Source organism: Pelobates fuscus, chromosome 13 (genome assembly GCF_036172605.1).
Source record: "Pelobates fuscus isolate aPelFus1 chromosome 13, aPelFus1.pri, whole genome shotgun sequence".
Classification (NCBI taxonomy): Eukaryota; Metazoa; Chordata; class Amphibia; order Anura; family Pelobatidae; genus Pelobates; species Pelobates fuscus.
The window spans coordinates 50080007-50105417 of NC_086329.1; the positions used below are offsets into that span (position 1 = coordinate 50080007).

The following is a 25411-nucleotide window of genomic DNA, read 5'->3' on the forward strand; positions in this document are numbered from 1 at the left end:
CTTATTACAAGTAAGGGGTTTTATTAACGAAACGTGAAAGGTATTCAGAATACGCAAAGCAGAGGACAATTGCAACCTGTATGAAACTGGGTTCACACGTCTTAGTATCCGATAGGAGCCTATGAAATGAGGAGCCAATTTCTTGGAAGGCACTTTCAGGTTGATATTCTTGGTACTGAGCCAAATCCTATCACGCACTTGATAAGTCAGAGCTGCTTGCCGCTGTCTGTCGGCTTATTTTTTCTGCTAGGTGACTTCATGAGTCTGTCAGGATCCCGCGGGCGGCTGCCCGCACCCTCCAGCCGTCCGCGGTCCACTTCCTGGCGTGCGCTCGGCAGGCAGCATCCTCCCAGCCACGGATGCCGCCCGCGTCTTCCTCTACATCCCCCAGCGGCAGCATGCATGACGCTGCACGCTGGGAGACTGCCCATTTTAATAAACGCCGGGGTCAGCCACCTGACCCGGCGTTAAAGGCACAGTGCCTCAATCACAGTGGGAGGTCTAGATATCTCCCACGTGTGATTGTTAATTATGAGTGGAAATTATCCAATCAGAATTAACCTATGGATTTAAATACTTACCTTTCCTGTTCCACTCTGCCCAGTTGTGGTCTTTGCTTGCTAGTATTGCTACTGAACTTGTGTTTCTGCTTACGTACTCTCTGGCTTGTTTATCTGACTTTGTGACTTTCTCCTACCCTTTGACCTTGCCTTGTTTCTCGTTATTCTGTCTTCTGGTTCCCCTTACTCGGCTTGTCTCCTGACTATTTTTTGTGTGCTTAGCCCGGCCACTCAAAGGTCCAGTACTGCACCCTTTTCTGTGTGTGTGTTAGCGTGTTTGGTTCCCGGAATCGTGACAGAGTCAGGATGTGCTGAACCTGCTCCCATGTAGCCCTCAGGTTACCTTAATATTCCTCTGCAGCCGTCATCTACAATGAAGTTTACAGCTGGAAGAATCGAAGGATTGAAGCCATAATTGAGGTAAAAAGGACTGTGGCTTGTGGACTCTCGTTGAGTACAATTGTGAGCAAACTCAGCCCAGTTTCGCCCAGTTATCCTGGTTGTCCGAGATAAAACACCATATGTACTGTTCCAAGGATTGGTTAGTCCTCTCAGCAGCACCGTTGGATTGAGGATGATAGGCTGATGAATTACATAACTTGATACCTAGTTGGTTAGTAAATGCCTTCCAGAATTGTGAGGCAAATTGAGGACCCCTATGGGACACTATCTCTACAGGTATGCCATGTAAGCGGAATACCTCTCTAGCAAATATATCCACTAATTCGATAGATTAAGGAAGTTTGGGTAAGGACACAAAATGGATTATCTTAGAAAATCTATCTGTAACAGTTAAGACCATGGTATGGCCCTCTGATTTCCCTAAATCCACTGTAAAATCAATGGATATTCTGGACCAGGGTTTCTTAGGTATGTCCAAAGGTTGCAACAGACTACAGGGTAAAACATGAGGAGTTTTAGATCAAGCACATACGTGACAAGTTTGTACGTACTCCTTCACATCATGCCTAAAAGAAGGCCACCAAAACTAAGCAGCAAGGAGATCACTGGTCTTCTTAGTTCCAGGATGGCCAGCGGTCTTGTTATCAGGGCATAAGGCTAAGACCTCTCCAACCTATCCTGTGGAGTCTGACTAGGTGCTTCAATTTGTATGTCTTTTAAAGACCTAATAAGGTCTGAACCAATGTTAGGTTGTGTAACTGCTATTATCTTGTTTATAGGGATAATAGGCGCTACCTGTTCAACTGTGGGATAGGTTGGTTCAAATTGACGAGATAACGTGATTGCTTTGGTATTGTTGGTACCTGGTCTATAAGTAAGCACAAAGTTAAAACGGGAGAGAAATAAAGACCACCTTGCCTGTCTAGCCGTTAGTCTCTTGGCCTCACTCATGTAGGATAGGTTTTTATGATCCGTCAGGATCGTAACAGGGATGGACGAGCCCTCTAGCAAATTACGCCATTCATTAAGGGCCAGTACAATGGCTAAGAGTTCCCTATCTCCTATCTCATATTTCTTCTGTTTTAGAAAGTTTCTTAGAAAAGAAGTCACACGGATGTAGAGGTTGATCAGGAGATGAATGTTGGGAGAGAATAGCCCCTACGCCTGTATTGGATGCATTTACCTCCAAAAGAAAAGGGAGTGATGGAACCAGATGGACTAAGATAGGTGCTGAAGCAAATGCAGCCTTTAGGTTGTCAAAGGCAGTAAGTGCTTTCGGAGTCCCTACCTGATTAGACTTGCAATTTTTTGTCATGTTTGAGATAGGCGACATTATGGAGGAAATCCTTTTTATAAACCTCCTATAATAGTTAGAAAATCCTATGAAACGTTGGATGGCTTTCGACCCTGTGGGTAAGGGCCATTTGCGGATGGCATTTAGTTTTTTGGGGTTCATTTCGAAACCAGACTCAGAAATGATATACCCAGAAAATGCACCTTTTCCTGATCGAATAAACACTTTTTCAAATTTGCAGTACAAGCCATTGTTAAAAAATTTATGTAGGACTTTTCTCAGATGCATATGGTGGGTGTCTGTATCTGGGGAATAAATTAGAATATCATCTAGGTATACAATAACAAATTCCTGCAAGTATTCTCTCACTACGTCATTTATCAGGTCCTGGAAGATGGCCGGGCATTACAAAGTCTAAAATGCATGACTGTGTATTCATAATTTTTTCATGTTTACATATGGAGGACTCATTAAATACACCAGAGGCAAGTCCTCCATAGGACCTTAGGCTCTGGAGTTTCCCGGCCTTTCTGGACATGACAAACGAAGATGTCCCCTCTTGTCGCAGTACATGCGCAACCCTTCTCTCCCTCTATGTTGGTGCTCTGCCTCAGTTAATCTTGTCATACCGAATTGCATGGGTTCTGGGTTAGTGAGCGCCATAGACTGAGGGGAAAGTCGGAGCAAGTCTGATAGCTGGTCTTCTGGGCCTTTCTCTGATGTTTTGCCTGTGCCTAAGCCTCTCATCTACGTGCCCAAGATAAGTGATGAGCTTCTCTAAAGTCTCAGGTAGATCCCTGGTTGCTACCTCATCTAATAAGTTATCAGGTGGACCATTAAGGAACACATCCACAAATGCCCTGTTGTTCGAACGGACTTCTGATGCCAGTGAACGAAAGTCCAAAGCATAATCCATGAGGGAACGGTTTCCCTGTCTTAATCTCAATAGAGCCCTAGCAGCATTGGCTTTCCTGCCAGGTGGATCAAAAGCTCTCCTAAAAGTTGCTTAGAACTGAGGATAGTCATAAACGAATGGACTGTTATTCTCCCAGAGCGGATTTGCCCAAACAAGAGCTCTATCAGTGAGCAGGGTAATGATAAAGCTGATCTTGGCCCTGTCAGTGGGGGTATGCTCTGGGACATAATTCAAACAATATGCTAACCTGGTTAAGAAACCCCTACATTTTGAAGGATCCCCATTATAACGTAAGGGTTAATTGGGATTAGAGGTACTGCTGTGGGTAGAGGATTTTACACCAGCAGGAATAGGGCTAAGAGAATGAGTAATTCTCATTCTCATTAATCAGGGTTTGCAAGGCCTGAGCGAACTGATCCATACGTTGGTCCATGCTATCAAGCCTAGCGTCCTGAACCATTACCTGGGGATTAACAGCTGCAGGGTTGGCCCTGTTGTAATGTAATAATTAACCCAGCACACAGAGTAAAGACCACCAGTAGAAATAGAGACAGAAAGAAAGTCCCTAAGCTGGTCCTTAGAATAGCCGGATAAAAGAGATAACTACAAAAAAAAAACGAAAAGAGATAACTACAAAAAAATTCAGAAACAAGCCAAGGTCAAGGGAAGCCAGAAATACACAATAACGAGGAATGAAGCAGAGTCAGGGAAACCAGAAATCAGAATAGTCGAGAGCAAGCCAGGTCAAAACCAAAGAACTATCACAAAAGGGTAGAGGAAAGCACTAAAGGGACACTAGTGACAAAAGGCTCACTAGGAACCACAACATCAATGTCATAACCACTCCCCCAAAAGGTACATGTGCGCTGGGTGTCCTGACTTCATGACGCCGGCATGCATGCGCCGCGTTATTAAAAGGGGCGGGCGCAGAGCGTCCGGCGCCCCTGAAGCTGAGAGGAGCCTCTCCCAGCATGGGCGGCGGTGGTAGATCGGCGGACCGACAAGGTAAGTGGGAGAGGGTTGACACAGGGGGTGTGGACAGCCGAAAGAGGGGAATAAAAGGTGTCTAGCAAGCGTCCATTCCGCTACATACATATCTCACTTAATAAAAACAAAGGAATCTAGTATGTAATAGAATAAAAAGTATACCAAAAAAAATCTAAAAAGGAAAAAATGCACTTTTGTTGTAGGCATCACTAGTCTAAAGGATTTAAAGGTATTTTTTGGCAATAGCCTACGTTGCCCACTGTCAAATCTAACTCTGACCCTACGTTTCCCAACTCTAAGCCCTCCAAAGGTTACTCCTAATTTTAGTGGTTGTGAACCAGTGTTGTTATGATACTGTGCTTTTATAATTGCATTGCTATGTTAATGTTTGTAAAATTACTATACGAATCAGGAAAACATTTTTTGTTTGTTTTTTTAAGTTAAAAAAATGACATGTATTATAGGTCTTTGTGTATTATTTTATAATGTCTATATAAGCAGGTACCTCCTTTCAGTGTAGACCACAGAGTAGCCTTGCTCCATGGGGTGGAGAATCTTATTTGCAAATTGTTTTTATTTATGAGTCTTTCCCTAAGATACAAGATGAAAAGCACACTAATGATTTGTATTAGATAAGAAGAAAATCCACAGGGTGGCTCACGTTTTACAAAGAAACTATCAAAAAAGATATCAAACAAAAGAACCCTCCCCCACCCCGATTTTGTATTTTAGTGAATCATAGTGTTAACCTTTTCACAATAGGAGTGTGCGTATCCAAAACAAAAAAATATAGTATACGTAAATATTTTTTTGAGTGTACCCTTCACATATGTATCCATAGGCTTTAAGGGACAGTCTGGGCAAGATGCATTGAGAAAGGGCTTTGCCCGAAATGTTTGTATAAATGCTTGTTCTTCAATTAAAAAACTGTAGCAGTTGTTGCACACACTTCTGCTTCCCTCTTCCTTCCTTTTTTTTTTTACATTTTCAAAGTCTAGGCTTCTAAGTAAGACTGATTGTTGTGTCCATGCAAAACACTTAAAAGTGCAGTGCTTTTTACTAGCATAGACTGACTTCCCTTCCATACTTTTTATATAATTAAAAAATATATACAAACAAATATAATAATAATAAACTAAATCACAATGTTGGAGAATGGAGGGAATTAATCTCCAATAATTCAAACTATGGTTAAGATTAATTCTATCTCCAGTCATCAACACCTGCTAGTTTAATTTCTCAAATAGTAAGACTACATACTGCAAGAAAACAGAATACAATCCAAACTGACACAGCTATTATTATAATTAATAAATAAAGCGCCCACACTTTCTGAAGTGATATACATGGGTATAATTGGTCCATGTTAAAAGTCAAAAGGTACAATACATCCCAGACAATACAAAGTTTGATATACAAATACAGGAGGAGATGAGGCCCTTTTCCCGTGGGAAAGATGAATCCAAAGATACTAGATGCTGCTAGCCCCCTGTCTCAGTGTTACGGAATAATGAAATGAAAAATGACAGCTAGCTCGATTTACAGATTTTCAAAGCTAGTCCTTATAAAGTTCAAGACTGGACTAATTTTGCAGGAACTTGACATTAGTTAGCTGAAAAAAAAAACACACAATCAATGCCACCTGGGCACTGCAATAATTGATCTGTAATTGATAATTGGTCTCTAATTACAGCCTCACAATAGGTCATAAGATAGAGTTGCTGCATTGTCACTGGCTGCATCGTTTCATGCACAAATACCCAGTTAACTAACTCACAGCCTTCCTAAACACTTCCTGTAAGAAGGCATCTAATGTTTACACTTCCTTTATTGCGAATTCTGTGTGATTTAGAATTTTCTATCTACTGCTCTGTTAATAGCTGATCAGACCCTGCGGGAGCCTCCTGTTTGTATTGAAATTTCAATTTACAGAGCAGGGAATAAAAATAAGTTACCTGTGATTGAAAATGAAACCATTTTGTTTTCATGCAGGCTTGTCAGTCACAGACAGGGGAGGCATGGTTAGGGCTGCATATACAAAAACAAAAATGGCAGAGAATTGAGCAGTGAAACTTCAGAGGCATGATCTATACACCAAAACGGCTACATTAAACTAAAGTTGTTTTGGTGACTATAGCGTCCCTTTAAGCCCAGACATTTCTAAAGACTGGTAATGCGTACTATTTCCTTGTGCTGCCCTAGATTTGTGTGTTGGCATTCTGTGCCTTCCTGACAAAGATGTCCGAACAGTCTAGATTAAGTAAGTGAATAAAACATATAGACAGGCCCAGAGAAGTTGAGTTAAATAAAAACAATGTGTGAGTGGATATAATAGAATAAAATAGAATAGAGTAGAAGAAAAATGTGACCTGTCATCATCAATGGATGGCCTACTTAAATCATTTCTGGTCAGAAACACTGCTTATACATCCAGAAAGCATACCGATAATTAAAATGTGTTTTCATGAAGTAAGTGTTGGGCATCTATGCTATGCACACTGTAAAAGTTTCAGAGCTTAATATATGCATCATCTTAAAAGATTAGTTGAATTTCTGACAAAGGAGAATAAAGATGGTTGTCACCGTATTCCAAGGGTAGGCGAGGAGTTGCGCTAAAATTACTATCTCATATGTTTTCATTATACAGTATTTCACAACAAGCCTATATTAAACATATCCCACTGACTTTGAGTTCTGCTGTGCTAAACATTGCCAACGCTACACCTTCCAACATCTGAAATAATGGTTCAGATTCTCTTTCTTTAACCCCTTAAGGACATATGACATGTGTGACCTGTCATGATTCCCTTTTATTCCAGAAGTTTGGTCCTAAAAGGGTTAATATTAGTGGTACCAAAGTGCCAATGACTATTTAGTAAAAAATCAACAAGTAAGACATTTATGTTTAATATAACATTTATATTATGTATTCAGTTTTATATTACTAGTTTTAAGCATCTACATTCTGTTCTAGTTCACTGAGCAATATGGGCCAATATTCACTGTATGGAACGGAACATCACCAGCGGTTGCCCTCTGTGGTTACGATGTTTTGAAAGAAGCCTTAGTAAATTATGCTAAACTGTTCAGTTATCGAGGATCTATACCGATATCCGAGAGACTGATGAATGGTTGTGGTAAGTACAGAGCAATATCACATTTACACTTTTTAAACAATCTCTGTATGATAGCTTTCCAAGGACCAGTTACTGTATTTTAAAAACAAAACAACTTTTATCTAGCGTTTGCAAGAAAACAATATTGCTGTTTAAATTCACACAATGGGCAGACAAGAGACAGGCTGATTCTATTCTACCTTATACTACATTGTAAAGCCGTGTTCATTCAATGTTTGCACATGTCATACTTCGCCTCTATGTCACTCCTCTGTTTACTCTTTCCTGACATGTGCGCCTCGCTAACCCATTTAAATGAGAACCTTAACTATTGAAATACTGATCTCTCTAACATAAAAATGTGCCTGTTTAACGAATGTCACAACTTGTATTGCAAATGTTCACCAATTCACCTGATGCCGCTGTTGTGGCGCACCAAGGTTATTTGTTACTAACGTGCACAACAAAAATAAAGAATTAAAAAAAAAATAAAAAAAAATAAAAATAAAAATTCACACAATGAACTTTCATCAGGGCAAATGAACAACAGTGCACACAACTTGAGATTTATTTTTAAAATAAATACAAACACACACATACTTTATACCATATATTAAACCTGTTTTAGTGTTTAATGATTCAGGTTTTTGGGTTTTTTTTGAATTCTTTATTTTTGGTATGCAGGTAGGTACAACAGTGCCTGTTTCGCCCCAACGGCATTAGCAGGCTCGATTTTAATATACATATTATAACAGTTGTGGCTTGTTGAGTATGCATACATTTTTAAATGAGTATGATAACAATACAGTGAACCGTATAGTAAACAAGGTATAAGCGTCATTGGAGGAAGTTAAATTAGCATAACTAGTTGAGGCAATACCGTGAAGTCCCCAGGCATGCATACTAGGGAAGAAAAGAACAAAACTTTAGTATTTAAGATACGTTTGCCTCATTTTTCACTTCATTTATACAAAATATAGTGAGTAAGCTATTTACGGCCTGTCGCCCGCTGGGTTAGTATTCCTAACATGTGTAGTTACAATGGTATCACCCGGCTTATGTTTTTAACCATCTATTTCTGGTCTGAGTAGCGTTTGTATGTCTGTTTACATCTCCGCTTATGCTAGTGTATATATTCTAGTGAGTAAGACAGGCTGGCTCTAGGTTTTCTAAATTGGCTTGCTGGTCGACTGCAGGTTATTGCCCGGTAGAGAGGTGTGGCATAGGTGGGCAATGAGCCTAAACTAAAACAAAAACCAAGTATGAAAAACAGTTGTTGACTTTGTAATTTACCAGCTTATCAGATATCGCTATTTCTGAAGGTTAAATATTAAAAATATTATAATAAAAATAAGAATAAACTACAACAAAGACTTTTTCTCACTTCGTAAGCTGTGTGGCACAAAGAAAAACAGTGGGAAATGTTGGGTGCTTATCTCAGCTGTGGTGACAAGTGTCCCGGTGATCCGGCTCCTGCCGGAGGCATAGTGATTTAAAGGCCTCTGTGAACACAGACTTGCAGCATTCTGTATGTCAGGGTTTACTTCGGCAGTCTGTATAAGAGCCTTGCAGCTGGCTGTGGTTTGGGGTCTGATGTGGCGGTCGAAGCTGTCTTGGTCCTTGGACGGGTAAAAATGTGGTATTGTGTGCTGTTGTGGCCACTGTGTTTAGATGACCTCCCAGTGCCTTGTGGCATATCAGATTCGCCTTGGGGTTAGTGAAGACTTTAAGAGGTGACTGCCGCATAGGAGACCGGCGTGGAGCCCCAGGGAATGAATGTTGCGGATTTGTACGGTGTCCAGGAGTGGGTAGCCGGGGTATTATTAGCTGGCCTGCCCTGGGTGGTAGGATCATGATGTAGACCCAGAGTCCGCATCAGGGCCTGGGCTTCCTGTATGTCCTGGATGATGTGCGTGGTCGACCCTTGTGCCACCGTCAGTGCTCTGGAGGATCGCCATCGGTATTCAATGTTTTGGAGCCATAGCGCTGTGGTGAAAGGCTTACGCGACCTGCGCCAGGTTAGGGTGCCTCCGGACAGGTCCGAGTAGAACTGTAGTTCCATGTTTTCGAAGCAAAGGGGGGTTCTTCCCCTTAGGGCAGAGAGGATCGCCGCTTTTTCTTTTCCGCTGCGGAGGATGAGGATTACATCCCTCGTGGCTGTTGTAGGAGCGTTGGCCGGTTTGGGGACCCTGAAAACTCCTTCTGGGGTCGGTATTTCGGCTTGCCTGTGTATCAGGATTGCTGGAAATAGGCGTCCCATTACTGTTGGCAAATCTGTATCCGGGATTTCCTCCGGGACCCCCCTAATCTTAATATTGTTTTGCCGTCTGAAGTCTTCCTGTGCCGCGAGGCGGCGTTCATGCTGCTGGTTCTGCCTTTGTAGATCTAGTATGGATTTTTGTAATCCGGATAAGTCCTGGGCCTGGGCTTGTGTGGTCCCTTCTAGAGTGGTGATGCGGCCTGTCAGGCCTTGTATGTCCGTGCGGAGCGCCGTGACATCTTCGTGGATGTGCCTCTGTAGGTCCGCTAATAGGGTTTTAAGGACCGCTGTGGTTGCAGGCTCCGAGTCTGTACCGGCTCCACGCTGTTTCCCTCCCGGTTTGCGGTGTGGGGTAGGCATATAATCGTCCCCTAAATCATCAGAGAGTTCCTCGGAGAAGTCCGAGCACCCGCCATGCAGCGCCTCCATGTTAGATTCGCTGTTGCCACGTGTTTCCCTCCACATCTCCCCTATTGTGAGGCTTGGGTGGAGTCGTTTTCTTCCCCTTTTTCCCCATAAGGTCTCGGGGTAGTTTCTGTTGGTCAGGGTGGAAGGGGGGCTATTTAATATCGCTTTGTCGTCGTTTAGGGTACGGAGCTGCTCTTTCTTGCGACTGATCACCGCGGCGTTCAGGCTCCGCCCCATGATTCCGTTTTTTAACTTGTATTTTAATAATATTAAGGGAAAAATGTTTCAGTTTCAAATGGTCTTCTTAGAAAAAAAAATTCACCATTGGTTACTTAATTCAATTGCACCTGACCCAATCTATTTACTCTTTGGATTCAGCTAAAGCAGGCACTTCTGATTAAAACATATTGTAGATAGATAGATAGATAGATAGATAGATAGATAGATAGATAGATAGATAGATAGATAGATCCAAATGACATACCTTTATTCATAAATTATAAAATTAGCACAGTGACCCACTCTTCAACAGAGTAACTCTACAAAACACCTTTACTCAATTTTTGTCAGTTTTATATTGGCATATCTTTTGTACTGGGGATGACAATTCTGCTATAATAAATACTCTGGGGTTAAGTCACTAAAATTTAGTGAATTAAAAATTAAATTGCAACAATTCTAAACATTCTCCAACTCTGCTAGAGGCATAACTCAGCTATTTTACCCTACACATTATACCATTGACTACATTTTGGTGTTTATTTAATAAATCCTTTAACTGGGGCTCAATGAACATGCCTTCTTCAACCATTGTGCAACCCAATGAAATAGCAGAGGAACCCAATTAGCACATGATTCAGAGGTAGCGACCACTGTTCTAGCTCATACCATTTCATGTAGTGTTGCTCCCCACCATTTTTAATAGAATGGCTAAATTTTCCAAAATTTATATTTTTATGGCTTACTTATCTTTTAGTTTTACAGAGACGGCTTCCTCTGACCTAAACTTGTTTTGTATATTCTATATTTGTTTTGGAAGTGATATTAAGCCACATTATGCTCCATATCTTTAAGTATTTGGAATATGTTTTTTCTTTTTATCTAGGTACTAAGACAGTTTATCTACATTTGCATGGCTGCTTTTGGAAGCTTCTGAAAAAGCACAATTTCATTTTGGCATCTGTCTCTCTATTTTACTGCTTGTATATCTTGTCTCACTGTGTACCTAGGTATTGTAACCACAAACGGTGAATTGTGGCAACAAACACGCAGATTTGCAGTGGCATCCTTGAGAAATTCAGGACTGGGAACCAGAACAATCGATCAAAGAATACAAGAGGAGGCTTCACATCTTTTACAAGCTGTAAAAGATATAAATGGTACCATGAACAATGGGAAGTACTGCACTTCACTATAAGTGAATGCAATAGCTCGAAAATGCGTAATATAATTTTAAAGACTCAAGCTAACAATTCTATTTATTTATGGGAAAAAGTTACCCAACATCAAATGTGAAAAAATAATTTCCCCTTGGCTATTTAATCAACACCTAACCAAATATAATTCATTTTGGGGAGCTGCAAATGCAGACTCACCCAGACTTGATTACTACTAGTCCAGGCGAAGAGAAATATGACTTATATAGAACCTTACCTACATACAGAATCTCTAAAAACATCATATTGTGTCACAATAAAAAGATTACTGAAGAGATAAGCAACATATTTGTTGAGATATACCAGCTTGGAAAGTGTTACAAAGCCATTTATACGGCTCTGTGAAGAGATGAGTCCAAAGTGGAACATTCTTGTAAACACAGGCTCTGTTATATCTGTAAAGCAAACACAACATTTGAACGGCAAAATGGACATTGTTCTAACAGCAGGACTGGTGCAAGTATTTCTGCTGCCCCAGGCAAAAAAAAATATTTGCTGCCTCCACCCATGTTGTGACATAACAATATCCTACCCATATGATCCACCCATGTAATCATACGATATTAACATTAATGTAAAGATACTTCACATTTATATACATACATTCATGCACACATACAGCCACATTCACACACACGTGTTTGATTTGTATTGAAATCCCACGGTTTGCTGCTGGGAGCACATTCTGCACTTAGTGCACAGATCCCTGTAACTCTGTGCCGATGCCTGGGGCTGGGATGACCTCACATCCCAGCACTCAGCATCAGTACATGATGTGTGAGAAATCTGTACAGGAAGTGTAGAGAAGTCCTGGCAGCTGCCTTGGTACCTGCTCCACAGCATATTGACAGGGTAAAAACATGAAACAAGGTGTTAGGAGCTATAGTGCGGGATAGAGGCTATAGTGGTGGGATAGGGGCAGTAACGGGATAAAAACACAGTAGTGGGATGTTAAGATCTGTAGTGGGGGTTTCAAAGCTGAGGGGAGGAGCAAGAAAATGTAGTTAGAGGCTGTAGTAGGGTATTAGGACCTTTTATTAGGGGCAGTAGTGTGGGTTAGGACCTGTAGTGGGGGATTTGGGGCACTATCTGGGGGTTAGTGGCAGTGGCTGGGGGGGTTAGGACCTGTAGTGAAAGGTTGGGTCAGTAGTGGGTGGTAAGGTTCTGTAGTGGGGGTTTAGAGGCTGAAGTGTGGGTTTAGGGGAAGTAGTGGGTTAATAAGGGGCTGAGGGGAAGATTACAAAAAAAAATAATAATAATTAAAGAACAAATTAAATGTTTCTTCTCCTTCCCTTGGAAGATTACCTTGGACCAGGGACGGGGGGAAACATGTTCCAAGTTGGTTTGGTGTGAAATGTAGCATGTGTGCACCCCCAGTGGGTTTAGACAGCTCCTTCAAGCCGGCGCCAGGAAACGCATCAGTGTTGCCACGGTAACTCAACGCAACACTCTAATACAGTAGAAGGAGGGAAGTACTTGGCCTAGAAGCACAGACCAAGTTATCCCTCCTTCTCCTCTGCATCAGGGGCAGCTTGTTACTGTCTGTGGCCCTCACTCTGCTTCAGACTTTTTGGATCTTCTTGCAAGTGAGTTCGGCAGCCGGCACTCTGGCTACGGTACACCCCGAGCACACACCTAAGCTGCAGCACTCCTAGTTAGCGGACCTAATGGAAGTGCTGGCCCTGACTTATGGTAACACATGGGAATGGTAGTACGATGGTGTGGAAATGTTTCGCTACCCTAGAGCCTACTTTTGCCATTTTAGATTTACCATTATTAAAAGAACCATGAGTTCCCGAGAGATGCTAGATGGAAAAATAGACCAGAGGATTCAGCCCAATGGTGAATTGTATAGCAATTTCCACATATATTGACCCTTCCAAAAGCCTATCCTGTACATTGTCCTTTACCACACTGTATTACCAGTGGTGTATTCTGGTTTGTGCTGCCCTAGGCATGCCAAAACTCAGGCGCCCCCCCCCCCCCCCCGCACACCCCTCCTTTCCCCGCCCTCCAAATACACACACACATTCACTGACAGACACGCATACACTAGCTAACAGGCATACACACTCACTAACACACACATACAGTCACTAGCAGACACACACATTCACTAACAGACATGCATACACTCCCACTAACAGACACATGCAAACTAACAGACACACACATAGTAACACACTCCCTGACATACACTCACTAACATACACACACACACACTAACAGACACACACACTAACAGACACACATACACTCACTAACACACACACTCACTAACAGACACACACACACACTCACTAACAGACACACACACTCACTCACTCACTAATAGACACACACATTAACACACTCACTTTTTCTTTTAAAAATTCAACCCCCCAGTCTCCTTACCTTTGGGAATGCTGGGGGGGTTCTCCCTTTCCCTGGGGGTTCAGTGGCTGCTGGGCAGGCGGCGCTGGCGAGAGAGCACTGATTAGTGAGTTCTCTGCTCAGCTCCCTCGCGCGCCACAGAGTGATGCCGGGAGCCGGAATATGACGTCATTGCGGCTAACAGTCCAGGCAGGCGGGCGGCTAAGTAAAAATCCGTGCGGGCGGCGCTGGCGAGGGAGCTGAGCAGAGAGCTCAGGTGAAAGTGCTCCCTCGCCAGCGCCGCCCGCCCAGCAGCCATCAATAATAATTCCACATTTGCTATATTTATCCTTCAACCTGATATTTTTGGATATTAACCCTAAACTAGCAGCATTAAGCCTACACCCTGCATATAAAACCCAAACCTATAGCTATAATCCTAACTTCAAATATAGTGCAGTAAAGTGACACTGTCACATATTTAATTATGTAGTAAACAAATGTTTGCTAACAGTTTACCTCCATCAGGTAAGCCAGCTCCTGGGACCTTCTCGCCCCCAAAACAACGTCTTTCTGAGGAAGTTGTTATTATGCTCCGATTGTCCCATTAATTTGTGCAGGGGAAATTACCTTTTCTCACAGAGCCTCTTGAGGCTGGATAACTTTGTTCCTTATTATGACATGCATCACTTCACGTTTTTTTTATTACCCAACAAACAAACACTTTTAAACAAATATAGAAAACAAAATAAAGGAAGAAAAATTTAAACGCATGTAATAATCGGTTAGAAACTTACTATTAAAATTGGTCAGGTTGCATTATCCGCACGGCTCTTCAGTCTCCCCCTGCTTCCCTCTTACTTACCCGAAAGAGAGAAAAATAAGTCACTGGAGCCTGCTCTGCATTATCTTACTGATCAGAATCCCTCTCTTCTGCCCCTGTCAAGATGTTGTAATGTGAAGAGATCTTCTAGTTGCACATGTGTAAATCTGTCAGGCATGCCCAATGCACTTCTCCAGTATTTCTAGGGATAGAACACTAATTCGTTAGATATGGAGAGTGTGTGGAAAGCATATGAAAGATGAAGCAGGTAAACATGAAAAAAAAATCATATTTACCTGCTTTTGTTTTAGTTTGCAGACTGTAGCTTCAATGTGATGCATGCCACTTTATGATAAATAATATTATCATCAAAAAACAAATTGTGTTTGTCTTTGTCTTATTTGACATTTTGTACAAAGATCTAAAGTCATTCAGTGTGCCTTTATATGCAAAAGTAGAGGAAATCAGAAAGTGGGCAAATATTTTTTCACATCTTTTCTTGCATTTAGTGATATATGTAGACTCTCAGTATGTGTTAACTTTTCCTGTGTTATCAAGTAGTTCCCTTGACCCATAGTATACAAGGAAAAAAGAAATTAGGATGAGGCTCAACTGTCCTAGTATCGGGTGGACTTTATTGCATAATTAAAATAAAATCATAATAATTCCACGAAAAACCGTAATCACTGTATGCATTCTAGCAATGTATTTAAAACTATATGACAAACTAGTGTTAGAAAAAACTGCATCACAACACAAAATTGTCCCTCACATTCCTCTTGTCTTATATTCAGTTACATTTTGTTTCTGATTTCTAACAAGCTTATCATAGCTTGAAAGATAATTTCTTGAGTTTTATCAGATCAAACCATTCTAAGCAAGAAACAGCCATACCTCTCAAAGATCACAAAGGACACCTTCACATTCTTATCTCCTGGAGTGTGTCAATGTTCTTATAATTTGATAATTTAATCATAAGAGGTAAAATGAAGACTAAGGACTTGTCATTTTACCATGCTTAGCCTTTTTTTCTTTCATTACGAATATGTTTATATTTTGGTAGGTCAAGCGTTTAATCCTCAAACTCTTCTTGGACGTGCAGTTAACAATGTAATCAACTTGGCCATGTTTGGAAAACGTTGGGACTACAAGGATAAGCAATTCCTGAGCTTTCTCAAGATCATAGACAACCTCTTTCTATTCTTCCGTTCTCCTCTAGGAGTGGTCAGTATTATACTTATTGTAAACCATATTGGGAATCATCCTCACAATCATTGCATCTTTCCTCATATCTTGTGAGGATATTTATCTGCAATCTCTCACCCAGCAAAACCCTCTCCTAGATCACTATGAGGATCTGCCTGATGTGGGGCTAACTAGCCCATTGCAGTCTTAAATGGAGATATATAGACCACATGTATATAAAAGTCTCGGGTGGAGTGGAGTTTGCTACAGAGACTGACCTGCTCAAAATGTGTTAATTGTTTTAGCATAAAGAGTGCCATCTGCTCAGACGTAGTTCCTTTCTAACGTGTCTGTAAGTCTGTGACATAATATACTTTTACAGTTAGGGGCAATCAAATACCGTGATAAGCGTATACTGTTGTTGGCTAGAGCTCTACTATAGAATGGAACTTCCTCTAAGAATGTTAGACAGAAGGCAATTTACTTTGATGCAGAGAGATTTGTTGAGTGTATGCTACCAATAGACTTAAAACTTTTATCATTTACCCTGACAGCTCTATTGGTAGAGTATGGGTGTCACGGTTCTGATCAGGTCAGACAAGAGACTTATGCCGGGGTTAACATTATGTTCTTTATTTGAGAGTTTAGACATGGTTAGACAAGAACAACAATATGAGTAGCAGGACTTAAACTGAAGAGGAAGTAATAAAGACAAAAAGCAGGAAGTAGAACCTATAAATGGAGTTACAGGTAAGTATATTGTGAGTTATAAAATAAAGATAGTTTAGGCAATAAACCCCAGACAGATTATAAAGTAACAGGAAAACCTATAAACAAAATTATAGGCAGAAAAGTAGTAGGAAGAGACATTAGTAAATTGGGCAAAGATAGAAATACTCGAATAGTAAAAGTTTATGTTCCAATTAATCAATTTAGGTAGGAGAGGGGCCTTTCTTTTGGCAATCAAGTTACTATACATTTTTGTATCAGTATTTGGTAATGAGATTGGGCAAAAAAATTTGCAGGAATGTGGAAGTTTCACCAGTTTGGGGAGAGTTACGATATGTGCCAATAGCATCTCTGGTGGCAGTGTTCCCTGTCTAAAGCATGAGTTAACAAGTTTGGTTAAATATGGAAGAAGAATGTTTTGGAATGTATGATAGTAGAGTCCAGAGAGGCTTCTTCATCCTGGAGATTTGTGAGGTGGTAAGAGATTATCACATTAGCTAGATCCTGGGTAGTAAAATCTCTCTCTAGTTAGAATAAATCTTTTGGAACTAATGTAGATGCCATAAGCACATCTATGTTTAAAATTTGGTCTGCCTGGTTCCTCTCAAATTTGTCATCTATAAATTGTGGGTTATCTTATTCTTGTTTGTATTTTGTTGGGAAGGATAAATGTATGCAATCTTGGTATTGGCTGTTTTCTTTTTAAGTTGAGCAGCCAATAGGGCTCCTGCTCCATTACCGTGGTGAAAATATCTTTGTTTGAGTTTACTTAGGATATAGTTGGTTTTAGCAATTTCTAGGGACTAGAGCTCCTGCTTAAGCTTAGCTATGTCTTTGCTAAAGTTGGGAGAAGGTTACGATACCCATCTAAATCAAGCGTTAGTAATGGTACATGTATACAGAGATGTATGGAAAAAAAATACAATTTAAGAAAATAACAAAACGGACAATAAAAATGAGTGAGGAGCAACATACTTATTTACATATGCCTGGTTCCATAGTGGATCAGTAGAACTTAAAGCCAAAGACAAAAAGGACAGAGACTAATATATACCTGTCAAGTCCCTCATAGGGAGTTGGGGTGTATGGCTAACCGTACCAAATCAAATATTAAAATGCTTGTCACCTTGCTCTTTTCAATCAATTGTCTTCATGTGAATTTCTCTGGGTAGGAAGAATTCACACTGTAAAATTAGTATAAATATTTTTTTTTTATTTTGCACACAAAAAAAACACTACCAGTGCACATTCTTAGAAAACTCCAGTTCCTGTTGAATGTCTGCATATTGAGACGTAGGCTTTCCAGAATTACACGTAGAGTCATGAAAGCCCATCAGAGATCGAGCAGCATTGGGAGTACCAGATGTCCAACTTTATCATTACGCTTCTAGTCTGGCACAGTCAACTGCTTACAATGAGGATCAAAATCAACCATTCTGGGTCTCCTTAGAAGAGGTGTACCTGTATTGTTCCTCTGCTTCATTTAGGCGAGTAACCCCTAATTGCATTGGTTCAGGAAGTGCTAAAGCCATAGAATCAGGGTTCTGAAAAGAAGGGGCCAGTCTAATAGAATATAAAATATAGCATATACTGCGTCTTAAAATTTATACATACATAAACCTTCGAGGAAATGTAGTAAACCCCAGGGAAAAAAAGAAAGACAAATAATAGTGCAATACAATATGGTGCAATCAAGATAAGATTAATAATTACTATAGGAAACCACTCACATACGCTAGAGCGTATTAGAGCTCTGCTGTAGAACGCGTGGACGGTACAATCCCCGTTTAAGGATGTATGGTGGTTGAAGTGTTGTTGGTCCTCCAGATGTCAGTGATATATATAGGAGGTAGAAAAACAAAAAGGGAACTCCAATGGTGCAGTAAGTACTGGTATATTAAATAAATAAAAAGAAGAAATGTACTTACATTCTTTAGAGCAAGATCCCCACCTGAGGATGTAGATGGTATCAGGAATCAAGCCAAAAAAGAGGAAATAAATAAATAGTACTGTAAAAAAGTAACTATTTATTAGAAAGGGTATATTAACAATACAACAACAACAAAACATAAAATAAATAGATGCAAACGATATTGATAATAAAATTATTACTAATAAATATTGTCAAGATGAATGAATATTGTAAACCTATAAGTGTTTTATATATATATATATATATTTATATATATATATATATATATATATATATATATATATATATATATATATATATATTTGTGTGAAGGGCTCATGATGGCAAAGAGAAATAAGACCTAATAAGTGTAGGATGGTATAAAAGTAGCAAGTCGGTTGTGGTGTGCCGAAACCGACGATGAGGTAGGCCTGAAAATAAAGAGGGCCTACCAAGAAGAAATGTAAGAAAAAGGAGTTGATAAAGAGGTGTGGGTGGGAGGGTGATGCAACGCTGACCTCGAAGGTATGGAGCCAGGTAAGGGGTGTCCCTTAAGTAGGGAAGGGGTGTGTCATACGCCCCTCCCACAAACACAGGCCAAAAGGCCTTACTACTTGTGTGAAGGGCTCATGATGGCAAAGAGAAATAAGACCTAATAAGTGTAGGATGGTATAAAAGTAGCAAGTCGGTTGTGGTGTGCCGAAACCGACGATGAGGTAGGCCTGAAAATAAAGAGGGCAAAAATAGAAGTTTCAATATTTTAATACAAACTACCAATATACAACTTAACAAGACATGTTCTGAAAAGCATTCCTTACTTCTTGTACAGGGTTAGGAATGTACCGTGTGTAAGCGGATGATTTCCAGCGCCCCAGTGTCTTGATAACATGAACCGGTATGTTAACACTGGAGGCTGTGGAGGCCGCTCCTATGCGGAAGGAGTGGCCTGAATAGTTAGCTGGCTTGAGTCCCAGCTGTGTTAGTAATGACCTAACGTGGGTCATGAAGTTGGTAGTAGTGAGAACTGAACCTCGTAGAACAAAAAGTGGTTGTGATGGTGGTGCCTTGAGACTCTCTGTATAAGAGTCCAGTATTTGGACGGGGCACCAACTGTTGTGAGTCGGATAGTATTTAACCTCTACGGGTGGAGCGTGTTGACTGTTTTTTGAATGAGGTAGTGTCAGGATATAATAGTCCATGTGTTTGGTTAAGTGCGAATGAAGCAGTAGGTGAGTGGATTGTGTTGTATTGATGGCGGTAAACTCTCTAGGTCTCAGAAACCCATAAAAAGCCACATAAATAGCTGTTTTGATGACTAGTGTTGTGTTGAAGGAGAAGGGTTTTAGATCTAGTAGTTGTGATAATTTCTTAAGGATATGAAAATCTATAGGAAGCCTCTGTGCTGTATGCGGGGGTTCGGATCTTTGTATACCCCTAAGGATGTTCTTGATTTGGTATGATGACATGAAACTTGAGTTGTTGGGTTGTAAGGTCAGCATGTGATGTTGGATGCCTGTAAGATATAGTTTGATTGTGTTGTAAGAAAGTTTGAGTTTGAGGTGGCAAAAAGAGGCAAAACCTAAAAAAGATGTCATGATGAATGGTTGTAATATGTTGTGTTCCAACAGGAATCTTTTGAATAAACTGAAAGCTCTGTTGTAGGTTTTCCTGGTATTTGTAGATAGAGCTAGTTGGGACAAAGTTCTGCAATGTTGCATGATAACGTCTAGTCCATTGTTAGCTGATGGAACAGTGGAGTGGCCGTGGCTGTGAGCGCGGCTGATGGGAGAAGTTGATGAAAGGCCTGGAATTTAAAACGAGACAAATTATCAGCTGCCTCGTTACAAATACCTGGAATATGAACACAGTGCAAGAAAAAATTATGACATGCTGCCAACCAAGTGAGTTTCCTCAAAAATCTCATGATAGTAAGGGAGTTGGAGCGACCTTTGTTGATAATGGAACAGGTTGCTTGGTTGTCTGAGTAACACCTGACTGATGAACCTGTCCATAGATGTCCCCATGCCACGGCAGCCGCCACGATGGGATATATCTCGAAAAGAGCTGAGGTAGAGAAAAAACACTCCAGGTCCTGCACCTCTGAAGGCCAGCTACCCCAAAGCCATTCGTTCCCAAAAATTGCTGCAAAACCTGTGGTAGACGCCGCGTCTGTCCAAACAGTAGGAGAAGTGTCAGACAATTGAGGGAGGAACATGCTTTTCCCGTTCCAGGAGTTTAAAAAGTTTCTCCACATGAGAAGGTCTGCCGTGGCTTGGGTATCTAGGGTCAATCTGTGTGCATCATGTAGAAACCGTGGGAACATGCTGAGGAGACGTGATATGAAAGCACGGCCTTGAGGTATAATACGCATGGCCAAATTGAGTGACCCCAGTAAAGATTGTAATTCTTTGTGATTGCAAGTGCGTAGTTGTATATAGAGGTTGATGTTTGTCAGAATGTTTTCTACCTTGGTGCGTGGTAGGCTAGCTTGCATGTTGGCTGAGTCTAGCATGATGCCCAGGAAAGTGATGATGGTATCTGGGCCTTCGGTCTTGGTAGGGGAGACTGGGACCCCCAACTGGTTGAATAGGCTGACAGTCTCTTTCAGGCTAGTGGGAGGGGAAGAATTCTCCTCGACCATTAAGAAATCGTCCAGATAATGTATGACTGTAGGGCATCTGGATATATTGAGTAGTAACCAGCATAGGATTTCGGCAAATGTGTCAAATATGGCTGGACTACTTTTAGAACCAAAAGTTAGTCGTGAGAAAAAGTAGTAGTTCCCTTCCCACTTGATGCCATGTAGGTGCCACAGTGTGGGGTGGATTGGTAGTAGTTTGAATGCATTTGTTATGTCGGTCTTACTGAGCCATGCACCGACTCCTGCCTGTAAGATAGCCGTAATGGCGTGGTCTATAGTGGAATATTGCAGGGAGAATTCCTCCGATGGTATTAAGGAGTTGAGGCTGGGAGTGGTAGAGGTGTGTGGTGCCGACAAATCGATAATAAGTCTCTGCTTGTTGGAAGATTTTCCTGTGACAACCCCGATAGGGTTTGTCCTCCATGTAGTGAAAGGAGGGGATTGAAAAGGTCCCAATAAAAACCTTCTGACACTTCTTTAGCTATGAGTGTGTCAACTGCTGTAGGGTTGTGTTGGGCGGATTGTAGATTTGGACATTCCAGGATTCCTGAAGGCATATGTATGATACCTGTGTGGAATCCTTCTGATAGACCAGAGATTATGAAATCTACTAAATGTGTAGATGGATGCTGTGACAGAAATGTCGCAAGTAGGGATATGTTGATAGACGTTAGGTACTGTTTGGGATACATTTTATTGGGACACATGATTTTTGCATGTGCCCTGAAACATTTTGAGCATATATGCAACAAACGACAACCGCTGTAATTACATGTACCAACATTAAAGTTATTACATATCTGGGATTTGCCCAGAAACTTGATAGGTCTACCCAGTTTGTCTTTAGCTATTTTCTCCGTAGGACCAGCGGAGCTAGGTCCTTGCACGTGGGTATGCTCGTTAGCAGTGGTGGGACAAAAATTTGCCGAATGAGACATGGAGGAGCAGTATGCACAAGCCGGTGTCCTTAGCCCTGCAAAGTGTCTGCAGAAAATCACTGTGTCTATCTTACTCCAGTTGGACCTTGTCCCGTACTGTGAGAAGGCGCCTGACACTTTTGCAGAAAAAGATCTATGGTAATCGTAGAATGCCGATCCACCATATTTATTGCCCAGGTCCACCAGCTTGTGCATATACATGTCAAATTCCTCACGCCTGTGTGGGTAAACGGCGCATATGACATCCCGGTAGATGCCAAAAGCCAACACAAATTCCGGGATGGTGAGTTTCCTGTTTAGGCGTGCATCCCTGGACTTTACCACCACAGAAATATCCTCATACGCATAAGTTTTATGCTCCACCACATCCTGGGAGGCAATTAGTAGTGCAGCTAAGTTGACATCTTTACCTTCCAGGATGTCTTTCTTAAGGTGCTCAGGTATCATATGGGCAGGGTTAACCTCCTGCTCGTCAGAGGTGGTGGCTGGAGAAACTAGTGGCAACTCGACCAGTGGCGGAGGGGTCACAGTGGCTGACCCAGCCAAGGTAAGGGCTGTGGTGACCGATTCCAGTTTCTCCAGCCTGGAGTTTACCTTGCCCATGGATGACATGAGGGATGTAAGCATGCCATGTATATCTGTCGGGTTAGACTGGCTAGTCCCTTCCCCTGCATCAGAGTTATCAGTTGAGGTGTGCAACAGTTTGTATAGTTCCGCTTTCCTGGCAGTCGCGGGGAAAGGAATGTGTCGTCTCCTGAGTTCGTTAGTTATGCGAGGGATTGTCCAGGACCTGAATGATGCAGGACTAGCCATGTCTTCTTCCGGTGGTGGGGAGTTTGGTCTAGCCGGAGTGCTCGGGATGGAGAAATCCTCTACCCCTTCTTGAGACATACTAGATGAGAAAATATACCGTTAGTGTTGAAACCCAGGGGATGTACTGGCGGGCTAATTATGCCGTGTGAGGCGAAAAATTAATCTTGTCCTTTGGTGACAGGTGAGGCCCTGCTATTTGCCAAGTGGCTATGAGAGGCTCTATCTATGCGTTGGCGCGAGGGAATATTGAGGCCACCCATGTAGTGGCAGGAATTCGTAGGCCTCTCGGTGACAATAAAAGAAAAACAGGGGAAGGGAGTGACAGGTGACGCCCTCTCTAAACTTTGCGAGGCGGCTAACTAACGTGTGGCTCGAGGGGTGTATGCCTCCGAAACGTTTGAGGCGGGGTGTTGGCCTCGCGGACCTCTAAACTATAGGCGGTATGCCAAGAGGGGAGATACCTATTTGGGCCTATACCCCTAACTGCCAGTACTCTACGTCCTATTTAGGGAGAACGTATGTGACACGTGAGCAGGCTTACGTACCTGCTAGTATGTATACGTATATGGTGCGTAAGGTATAGAAAACCTGGATAAACCTAAAAGGGTAGAAATAGATATGATAGTATGAGAAATGGATCCTGTGATACTAACGTAGACTAGATATGCTGTGGTTGATTTTATTAACCGTATGTGTTGAAGGGGAACAATTAGAGTAAGGAAGTACCCCGCCTGATTTATTATGGAGAAAAACCGTAACGCAGGATTAGCTTGTAGTGTCTACATATAATGTGTATACCTGGTGACCAAATTTAAAATATATATATGGCCGTGCTACTGTAATAATCGTAGTGCAGGGAGTATGAGTTTAAACTATGAAAATTGACCATATGCAGAAAGGTAGACGTATGAGAGGTTAAACCAAAAGTGTGATTCAAACCTGAAAGTGTGAGATGTTGGGACCGTGTTCTGTATACACGATATATCGTTTGAGTATATGCAGAAAGGTCAGGAAATGTAGGTGCCATGTAAACGGGTGTACATGGTAGTGACAACGTAATATACACAATTAATTTAGAGAAAACTTTATCACATATATATACACATTATACCTATTCCTGATTAATTATCTGAGTTTCTAGTGTATGTAATTTGAGTACATAAAGAAAAGTCAGCATATGACAAGTGCCATGTAATGAAAAGTGTACATGGTGTGTTTAAACAGGGAGGAGAGAGAGGAAAAAAAAAAAACGTTTGTTTAAAACAAATTCCTAAGTGTAAATGGAAGGTACACAAAAAGTAAAGTGTTCAAGCAAAACTATGTATATGTATACCAGGATAATATCATGAACTAATAATACATGAGCCCTAACCTAGGTATAATTAATGTGACAGCATAAATTATGAAATACATGCTAAAATCGTTATATGTATATAAAACAGACTGGTATTTAATAAACTATAATCTGTATGAAAATGAATAATCCTACTATCAGGTACTAAAACTTACAAAATAGAAACAAACTGAAATAAAGGAGGGAAAAATAAAGCATAGGAATGCTACATACTTATTACTTGGTTTCCGGAAACCGGAGGGTTAATTTGCCTGAGACTTTGGCCGTAAAGCGTGTGGCCGTAAAGTGAGGCTGAAAATTATTGCGACGCCGTGGGAAGTGATCCGGGCGACGGACTTACGTTTTAGAAGTCCAGAGGACTCGATCAGCGAAGAAGACCGGGTTTTTTGTGCGTGGCTGGCCGTGGAGAGACCTGTAAGGAGTTTCCTGGACACAGCTGACACCGAAGAAAAACGCGGGTTTCTGAAAGCAAGATGGCGCCGTCCGTGAACCGGAAGTGGATTCAGGATGCAACGCTGACCTCGAAGGTATGGAGCCAGGTAAGGGGTGTCCCTTAAGTAGGGAAGGGGTGTGTCATACGCCCCTCCCACAAACACAGGCCAAAAGGCCTTACTACATATATATATATATATTTCCTGGCCATATCCATGGCAGCACAACAATGGGTTAGCTCCTCCCTATCCCTAATTAGACAGGAAACAGAATTAAAATCAGGGGTATAAATACCCCTCCCACCAATAGTCCCTTAGTCTTTTTTTTCCTGTCCTATCCCTATAGGACTCCAGTCATTATAGACTGTGAACTTACTTTTCTTTTGGCTTACCTGAGGGTCTTTAACTTCGGCCTCAATCGAGTTCAGCCTCTCTTCCTTGGGAAGTCTCCAGTACGTGGCCCTGCGCAAAGGATAACCCCCTGGAGATGCTCCTTTAGTGACCGGGAGCCACTTGCAGTGACCCTAGGGGTAGCAAGGAAAATATTGCCAATGAGGAACATTCCCTGCAGTAACCAAGCGGTAGCGGTAGCAGGAAGTGGCAGAAGAACCTCATCTTCAGAAAATTCTTCTTACCTCTACCTGGCAGGCACAGTAAGTTTAAATGCATTGTTTATGTATTAAATTACTAAGGGCTGTCAGGTTTCCCCCTTCCACCTCTTTGTGTATGTGCCATTTATTCTCCTTCCAAATAAGGATTTTGTATTTATTTATTTTTTCTCTTTTTCCCTTTAAAGATTTTAATTTTACCGGGCTTTTTTCCGGCTTGCCGCGGCGTCCTCTTGGTGCTCTGCG

The 25411-nt window shown here is 41.4% G+C and overlaps 1 protein-coding gene across 1 annotated transcript in view; it reads left to right on the top strand.

Moving 5' to 3' along the window:
- The window catches only part of LOC134583423 (cytochrome P450 2C20-like), a 141513-nt gene that overhangs the window by 26226 nt on the left and 89876 nt on the right, over positions 1-25411 (top strand). The window contains exons 2-4 of the mRNA XM_063440333.1: positions 7134-7296; positions 11173-11322; positions 15618-15778. Coding sequence (XP_063296403.1) covers positions 7134-7296; positions 11173-11322; positions 15618-15778 — 474 coding nt within the window. The remainder of the gene's footprint in view (positions 1-7133; positions 7297-11172; positions 11323-15617; positions 15779-25411) is intronic.